Below are 9,168 nucleotides of genomic sequence, written 5' to 3' on the forward strand. Positions count from 1 at the left end.
AAAAAAAAAAAAAAAAAAAAAAAAAAAGACTTCCCCAGACAGACAACGGCCCTTCCTCTCTCCCAGGGTAAGCCCTGCCCTGCCCTGCCCTGTAGCAAGGGGAGGACCAGGGAGCCGGTCTGGAGCTGTCCCTCCCAGCAGGAGGTGGGGAGGGCATTTGGCCACCTGTCTGCACAATGGCCATCTCGGTCTCTGCAGTCACCAAAGGCAACACGTGTGCAGCTTCCTGGGGCTGCTAAGAACTTCGGGATTCTGTCACGATCCCATGACAACACGGGAGGTGGGCACCTCTGCTTTCCCACCAGTTAACGAGGAAACTAACGCCTGCCTGGCCCGGAGGCCTGGCCCAGGGTTCACAACGGAAATGACCACATCACAGGGCAGAGACTGTGTGGGGGGCCTCGCCCACCTTGAGTGGCAGGGGCTGCCTGGAGGAGGCACTGGGGCGCAGGAGGGGAGAGGGAGGAAGGAGATGAAGAGTCCTTTGTAGAAGGCTCTCAGTGGGAATGGCTCTCTCAGAATGGCAGGAGGTCCAGCAGCCCGTCCTGCTACTGCACTCCCCGTGGAGGCTGACTTAGTGCCTGAGCAGAGGTGAGCGGCGCTGGGCTTGCTCAGGTGCACACCTTTGTCCCACACTTCCAGTGGCCTCCTGCTCACCTTGGGCCTCCTTGTCCACCTCCCGGCTTCACCAGGGGTCTGTCAGCACCGGCTTTTCTAAAGCCACGGGCACTTGTCACCGCGCAGAAAAGCCCATGGCGGACGCCTCGGCGCGCTTCCTTCAGCTTTCCTCCCCGGGCTCTGCCACTCTACCCGTGCTAACGCTTCCTAAGTCATCACAAAACTCTGAGGACAGAATGTAAATGGCTCGGTCATCTTCGTCATGCAGGAATAACTGTCCCCTTTACCATCTTCTGACCGCTGAAGGTTTAAGTTATGCGTTGTGCTTGTTAGAAAGGGTCCCCAGTGAATGTCATGTGACCCTGCCCGCCACGTGGGTCACCTCCTTAGTGTAAAAGCCCACGGAGGAGTTACTGACTCCGAGGGTGTAGGTGTAGACGGGTTGCTCCCTGGATGGCGCGTGCTGGCCTGCACAGCAGGCTATTATTATTATTATTATTATTATTATTATTATTGGGGGCAGGACTTAAAAGGTTTATTATCAGTCTATATTCAAGACTAAAGGTCAAAACAAATATAATTATGCTTAAGGGCACCTTGTGAAGTAACAATTCTTGGTATTACATGCCTCATATGATCCATTGCAAATCATAGAGAATTACATCTTTATGTGTCGTTGCTTAAAGAGACAAATGTGAACAGCTGAACATCTTAAAAATGCACCAAGCTCATGAAGTCTCAAACAAAACTTGAATTTTCTGTACATACTCCTGTCAAATGAAGTGATTTCCTATACAGCACTTCTCTTGCAAATTTCTATTTCCTTTCATTTGACCTAGATCGGCTACGAGACCTAGAGAAAGATCGGGACGGCTTGTGATTTCTTTCCCGAGACAGCCATCTCTCTCTTCTGTCTCTGGAAAGGGACCTGCTCCGGCTACGAGAGAAGCTGCTTCTCCTTGGAGATCTGCGGCGAGGTGGAGGACTCCTCGGGTAATCATCCTGAGGGCGACAACCCCAGGAGGGAGGTGGGCCACGATTTCGACTTCTTTTTTCACCATCCGACAGTTCCACTCTCACACGGCAGCCACACGATATTCTTCCATGTAACTCTCGGACAGCATCAGCTGCATCTCAGGGATCTTCGAATTCAACAAAAGCAAAGCCGGGAGGGTTTCTAGCAACCCACACACTTCGGAGCGGTCCATAATAGCCAAAAGCTCGTTCCAATTCAGTCTTGTTGCCGTTGTTTCCAAGATTACCCACATAAACCTTACAGTGCAATGGACAGGACTCATGATGCATTCCGAGATCTTAAGTTTGAAATGCAGAGGCCCAAATCCACAAGCTCTGATAGGACGGCCCGCTCCCTTTGCCCAGCTCCCATGGATGCTCTCGCTCCCCTGGCGTCACCGAAATGGCAGCGCACGGCAGACTATTAAAAGCAGAGGACAGGGCTGGCCACACAGCCTGGTGGCTAAGGGACCTGGACCCCAAACCGCCAACTGCACAGTTTAAATCCTGGCCCCAGTGGCTTGAAAAACATGCTGGGTGGGTGTGCATGCATGCCCCAAATCCTGACAGGATGCAGAAATGGAGGAGAAGGGATTGTGGCACGACCACACCCACTGGAGGTGCTTCTCCCATTCTCTCCCACACACGTGCCCTCTGGCGGCTAAAGAAAAGCATGATGAGACGTGGTGCAGGATGAGCTGGGGCCGACTCAAGCTCTCGAGGCCCAGAAGAAAATAACCCAAGGCAGGTCTCTCCAGCGGCTGCTTGGAGGGCGGTGAGCAGGTGGGCAGGGCCAGGCCCGCCGGAATCCAGGGCAGCCACACCCAGTGCTTATAGGAACGATAGGGCCCGGGGCCAGCAGGTGAACAGTGGTTGAGGTGCTGGGCTCCCACATGGTTAATAGAAGTTCACATCCAAGACCTAGAGGCTTGAAACACCCTGGGCATGTGTGCACGTGCACCTGAAATCTGAGAGGAGAATGGAGGGGAAGGGACTGTGGCATGGCCAACCCTCCTCGGGGGTTGAGTTCTTGCTTTCTGTCTCTCTGGCAAGCACGAGTGCCCCGTGGCAAAAATTTCTCTCTCTAAAAAACGATGGGACCCCAAGAGAGGAGCCTTGTAGGACCGGGCCATGGGCTGAGGGTGGCTGCTGGGGCCCACGGGACGTCATCCTAGGCTCACTCTGGGCCACACCCTGCTGAGGGACCTTGAAGGTGAAATGAGCTTCCCTGGGAAACATCAGCTGGTGCCTGGGCGAGTGCCTGGTGAAGCCGGCAGCTGCCCTTGTCATCATCGATGTTATAATTCTCGTAATTCCAGCAGCCCCTGGGCTTGGCCACGCACCACAGCTTCTCAAGATCCCCAGCTCCCAGTGAGTTTGGCAGTGGTCTGGGCGTGGCCGGGGGCGGTGTCCTCCATGCCCGGCTCATGGTGGGATCTCAATGAGCTGCACGTCTGGGACACTGAGGGGATACGGATGTCACACCAGACTCGTGCCCACTGCGGGGGTGGTGGGACTCACGTTCACGCAGCGGTGCCATACACAACTGAAAAACGTATTTGATGAGCACATGCTTTACACACCAAGGCACGGGCCAGGCTGTGGCATGGCGGTGATGCAACTGGACCCACATGGGCCAGGTCCCGGTTCGCATCCTGGGACTCTGAGGGATGATCCAGGATGACTGAGGCCGGAGTGGATAGCTGTGCAAAGACCCTATTCCGCGTGCCTGTCTCTGTCTCATCCTCTCTCATGGATGAAATAAGAGAGTAAATGTGAAAACAAACAAACGACACGTACATCCAGACAGCAGAACACTACTGGTTCTGAGGAGGAACCAAACTCCAGCGTGTGCTGTGTGAGCCGTGGATACATCACGCCAGGGAGAAAGACCCAGGTCACGCACCGGGCCTCTCCGCGTATGAAGTGTCCAGAGCAGGCAGGGCCACGGGACAGGAAGCAGGTCTCCGCGGTCCCAAAGCAGGCGGAGGGGCACGACTGCTGATGGGATGGAACTTCTTCCTTTCTGGTAAAAATGCTCTGAAATCAGGTGCCCTCTGGGAAAATTTTGTAAAAACCTGATGTTAAAATATCCGTTTTCTTTTTTAATTCGAGAGCAAGAGAAAGTGATGCCATCTTAATTGTAAGAAAAGCAGAGGAGAGGTAAAGCCGTGTTCTAGACGGTGCACCTCCCCGCCCCTCCCCCTCCCTCCTCTTCCAGGTACACCTGCTCCTCAGCTCCTTCATCTGCACCCCAGCAGCTCCCACCCTTCAAGGCCCAGGCTTGGCTCTTCTCTGTGGGCACCGGCAGTGCGCGGCAGCCTTGCCCCAGGCTGCACTGAGGAGAAACGGCCAGGCCACCCCCTGGAGGAGTGCACCCTGTGGACGGGAGTTCTGATGCCCCCCAGCTCCAGCACCCTGAGCCCTTCCACACTGCGCTCTGCTCCCGGGACGAGCCAAAGGCAGGCGTGCCCCTGGCTGGACTCCGTGTGTGTTTAATGAGTGCATTTAGAGTGTTTAGTAGCTGGTCCCCAGCTAATGCAGCTTTCTGTTTTTGCAGTCAGCCTTGACTCTGAACTGACATGGCTTCCTCCCGGATGCCTGCTGGCTCCGCCTGAAGGCACCTTGGCGGAATGGGACCCGCCCCTGGGAGGAGGTGGCAGGTTTTTGCACCAGGAAGGACCAGTGTGAACTCAGCAACCGAGGGAGGCTCTCTGAAGCTGCCTTTTCTCACAGCCTCTTCCTCTACGTCTGAGGACTGTCCTGCCCAGTCCCGCCCCAGTTGGCGGGTGGCTGTTCCTGGGTAGGTGCGGCGGCTTGCTTTCTTCTTCTCCTCCTGGGCACCCCCTTCTCCACAAAACCCGGGCTCCGATTCTCTAAGCAGCGGTCACTGTGCCCCCGACCCTGGTGCAGTTTCCTGCAGGGGCCAGAGCAGTGAGGCCCGGCCGTCTGCCCTCCAGTCACGGACCTGGCCTGGCCGCAAATGGGAGCCCGATGCCACAGGAGTAATGCAAGGTTGAGACGCTGGCTCGCATGGGGAGCCCTGGCTTTGCATTCTGAGGGCTCCTGCACATGCTGCTGCTCGTGCGCGGCCACGATCGGGCTGGCTGGGGCCAGGCAGGTCACAGCGCAGACCCTGCCAGAGGTGTCCCCACTCTCTTGAGGAAGAAATGAGCGAACACATACATGGACCAGGCCTGGATGGCCAGGACCTGAGGTCTGCTTCAGAAAAGGGATGGGCACCTGCCTACCCTACTGGTCAAGTGTCCAGCTCGGGCAAGGTCTGGGCTTCCAGGAAATGAATTCATATTCCAACCCCCACTCCCCCACAAATAAGCAAGCAGCCCTGAGAGGCTCCTGGTGTGAAATTGCTCTGACGAGCACGCAAACCCAGACCCAAGGTTCTGCTCTGGCGCCCAGGCCAAGCGAGCACACACGCACGCTGGTGGCTTGTGCCGAGTCTGCAGCCTCTTGCAGCTGGAGCTGGGGCTTCTGGTCCTGCTGACGTTGGAACCCGAGACCTGGCCCACCACTCCACACAGTGGGCTCTCTGTGACAGGCAAGGGGGCTTCCTGAGCTGGATGGAAGGCACGGTGCAGCTGTGTGTGACACGGGCCTCGAGACACTGCAGGGTCCTGGGAGTGTGGCGCTCCCTGCCAGCTGTCGAGGCAGTGCTGCAGTGCTGAGCAGGAGAAACTGAGGCCGGAGGCTGGCACTGCCCTCCTTTCCTCCCTGTTCTCTTTCCCCCTGTATTTACTTCAAACTTACTCCCTGGCTCACCCAAAATGAGCATCACCCCCGAAACTCACCTCGGTCCAAGGATGACAAAGGAGGTCCTACACATTAAAGGCTTTTGGAGGGCCGTTTTCCAACTGCATGTCTCACTTCCAAATCAACCTCCCTCCCTCCCTCCTTTCCTATCTTCCTTTCTCTTGCTGCCAGAGAACACATGCACTTGCCTGAGAGAGACAGAGAGGGACAGAGAGAGAAAGCACCCCCCAGTGGGTCAAGGTCACCCTGCAAGCTCCCCCATTCCTTCACCATGGCAGGGGTTGGGGCACACACAGCCTAGTGCGGTTTTCAGGCCAGGCCAGGACTTCACCACGCTGGCCAGCTGCGATTTCACAGCCACAAGGCTCCAAGGCCAGCTTGCTTCCTAACCCGCTAACGGAACCTGGTTTTTGGGAGGAAATGGGATTCCTTGTCCATTCAGCCCCCCATTCGTCCACTCGCTACAGCTGAGTCATCTGGGGGTGCTGATCCATCTTGTACCCCCGACCTGTCTACCCCAAGAGATCCTGTCTCACTGGGGAGTGAGACCCAGGGCCCAACGGTGCTCGGCCTGGGCATGCCTCTCAGGGGTAGGAGCAGAGCTTGAATGGACTCAGGTCCCAGGCCTCCCCGCATCGCCAGCCTGCTCCTGCTGCCTCCCTGGGATCTGCGCTCCGGCCTGCCCCTCCATCTTCCACTTGCCCCCATCAGGGACTTAAGGAGGCGGCCTGGTTCTGCCACCCGGCACTAAATGGGCTGCTCGGACCTGCTGAGGCAGACCCACCCTGCAAAGAGCCTGGGCACCAGGCTCCTGCCTGCAGGGCCGACCTGTCCTTCCCTCTGATCGGGGAGCCCCAGTGAGCCTCAATGTGGACAGAAACAGGGTGCTGAATATCTACTCTGTGCCCAAACCATTGGTGCCACCACAGAGCCCATCTCGTGGGTGACCAGACCCGTACTGCGGTCCTGAACTGGGTCTGCATGGAGCAGGCATGGGTTTGCAGGTGCCTCCCAGCCAGACTGGGCTGGGGACCAGGAGTGACCAGGACCCGGGGGCAATGTCCCTGACCCAGGGGTTCCTTGGTGCTGGGGCACCAAGTCTTAGGAAGCTGAGGTGGTAGCCATGGGCGTGCTGTATCCACTCTGGCCTTGAGCAAGCTACCTACAGTCACAAGGTCTCCAGTTGGAGCGTAGCGTACTCGTCGGGAAACGAGGCCCTCATCCCCATCCAGCCTGCCCACCCTCCAGACAGACACTGTCACCCGGACTTTCCACCACCTTTCCGCAGCCTGGCTTGTGGGCCTCGGGCAACAGTAAGGTGGGCAGGCAGTACTCATTCCCATCTTCGTGCCTGGGGACGGAGGCTCAGAGATGTCCAGTGACCTGGTTAAAGGCACACAGCAAGTTCCATCAAAGCCCTGGCTTCCAAGGTCTACCCAAGGCACCACCTGCCAGGATCCCGGGGCTGGCTCCCGATTTCCACCTGAGCTTCTGTGCCAAGGGGTCTGTGTCCTCCCCACCAGCTGCTTAGCTGTGGCCTCCAGGGCTCAGGGGTTGGCTGGGAGTGAGCTCTGTCACAGCAGGAGCGGGAACGGCCCTCTGGCTCAGAGAGCACACAGCACTTGGGGACACACGCGCCCTACTACCCTCGGCCTGGGCGCCCCTGTGGCTCTGTGAGCCTAGCATATTTGTGCCCACACACCCCTGAGTATGGCTGGTCTGCAGCACAGGCATGAAGACACATGAGAAAGAGGAAGAATCCTCCAGCCGGTCAGATTTCTAGCACGCATGTGTGTGCCTGGCCTGTCTCAGGTCGACTGGGCTGGGGATTCAAACCTGTGTCACCACGTGGGATCCAGCTTCTCTTGAGCAGTGAGTTACTGCTGCACGCAGAGTCAGCCCTTTGGTGGCTTTTGTCAGTGTGGGTCATGTTGTGTCATGGGCATGTCTTCATTGCCAAAAGTTTGTGTGCATCTGCGGGGTGGGAACCAGGCCCGTGGCCCTCATGCCTTCACTTCCTCATCTGGAAGCGGGCCTGAGACCCTGTTCACAGGCCAGGAAGACTGGGTGAGAGTGAAGTGCTGGCTGCCTGGAGCCTGCTCTGCCTCCTGCAGTAAAATTCAGACACGCCTAGGGAAGGGCTGGTCTGTGGGAGTGCAGAGAGGGGAGGGGACGGAGAGATCCCGGAGGCTCGGGAGTGGTGGCATTTGGCAAAAATGGAGAGCACCTGGCTGTGGGTTACAGGGTCTCCTGTCAGGGCCTCCCAGCTTAACCTCCTCTTTTGGAGCTCTGGAATTCAGGGTAGGTAAGTTCTTTCTTTAGGACCTCCGTTTGCTTAATTGTGAAGTGGGCACAGGCCAGCTGGTTTCCTCCCGAGTCATGGTGAGGTCCTCCTGTAACCTGTTGGTAAAGTGAAGTCAGAAAAGTACCTTTTTGGGATCAGCAGATAGCATAATGGCTATGTCGCTGGACTCTCATGTAGTTGACTATGGTTTGAGTCCTGGACCTGGTGACTTAAAACTCACGCCAGGAGCATGTGCGTGTGTGCCCAAGATCGTGAGAGGAGAACGGAGGAGAAGGGATTGCGGCGTGGCCATCCCCCCGGGGGTGATTTCTCGCTTTCTGTCTCTCTGTCTCTCTCTGTCTTTCTGGAGAGTGCACGCGCAAAAATCTCTCCAAAAAAAAAGGACCTTTTTTTTTCCAACACTTATTCACTGAATGTCATCACAGCATACAAAATGCTATTTCCCATCCAGAATACACCGCATACATATTGTCAATAAATAATTTTCCACTTCTTGTATATGCACACGTGTGTATGTATGTGAGCGTGTGTGTATATCTGTATCTATATCTATATATACTTCGATTTCCTATTTCTTACCCTCTGCCATTTCCTACCCTCCTCTCACATTGTCTCTGGTATCTACTGTTGCTTTCCCAATTTTGTTGATTTACAAAGTATCTTTTTTTTTGGGGGGGAGGTTTTTGGACAGCCAGACAGAGCGAGACAGAGAGACAGAAAGCAAGAAATCACTCCCCAGGGGGGATGGCAACGCCACAATCCCTTCTCCTCCATTCTCCTGTTGGGATCTTGGACACGCATGCACACGCACTCGGTGTGAGTTTAAGCCACCGGGTCTGGGATTCGAACCGCTGTCGACTACATGGGAGTCCAGCGACATAGCCATTACACCAACTGCTGGTGGTCCTCATTCACAAAATACCTCAATCTAAAGACTTTCAATAGAAAGTTCAGCTGATATATACACATTTGTGAACACATTTCTGATTTTAGGCATGAAACTCTGAGTAGAGTGAACATACTATAAAGTAGCACCTACCTGAGTCTATATAGCTTACTGCGGTTAATTTTTTTTTAGTGTCAAGAAAAGCAGTTTTAACTTTAATAAACCAAAGTCAAAAACCATTCAGAGAAATTTGCTTAAAACTTAAAGCCAGGAAAAAGGACATTTAAACCCCAACAGCGGCGGGCTCCCGGCGGGGCGGGCTGGGGGCGGCGCCCCGGCCCTGGGCCTCCTAGCCTGCCCCTTCGGTCCTGCCACCCGGCTCTGACGCCCCGCGCACCGGCGGCGGCACGGGGACGCGTAAGCGCGCCTCCTCTCAGGGACAAACGGGGTCGCCCGTGGCCTTCAGTCCGGGGGCGTCTTTTCAAAGAGCTTCGCAGAGCAGGGGCACTGCTCGGAGCCCGGCCTGCAGAACCCGCCCGCAGGTGGCCGCGCGCGCCCGCAGCCAGGTGGGCGT

General features: G+C 56.1%; 1 protein-coding gene and 1 pseudogene across 1 annotated transcript in view; one reads left to right on the plus strand and one right to left on the minus strand.

The window, feature by feature from the left end:
• Positions 1–1,229: 1,229 nt before the first annotated feature.
• Positions 1,230–2,024, minus strand: LOC102496923 (serine/arginine-rich splicing factor 3 pseudogene; annotated as a pseudogene).
• A 1,214-nt stretch (positions 2,025–3,238) lies between these two features.
• The window catches only part of WNK2 (WNK lysine deficient protein kinase 2), a 157,507-nt gene continuing 151,577 nt past the window's right edge, over positions 3,239–9,168 (plus strand). The window contains 2 exon segments of the mRNA XM_014592804.1: positions 3,239–3,244; positions 6,115–6,260. Of these exon segments, the coding sequence (XP_014448290.1) occupies positions 3,239–3,244; positions 6,115–6,260 (152 nt within the window).

Source organism: Tupaia chinensis, unplaced genomic scaffold (assembly GCF_000334495.1).
Source record: "Tupaia chinensis unplaced genomic scaffold, TupChi_1.0 Scaffold138619_1, whole genome shotgun sequence".
In the NCBI taxonomy this organism is placed as follows: Eukaryota; Metazoa; Chordata; class Mammalia; order Scandentia; family Tupaiidae; genus Tupaia; species Tupaia belangeri.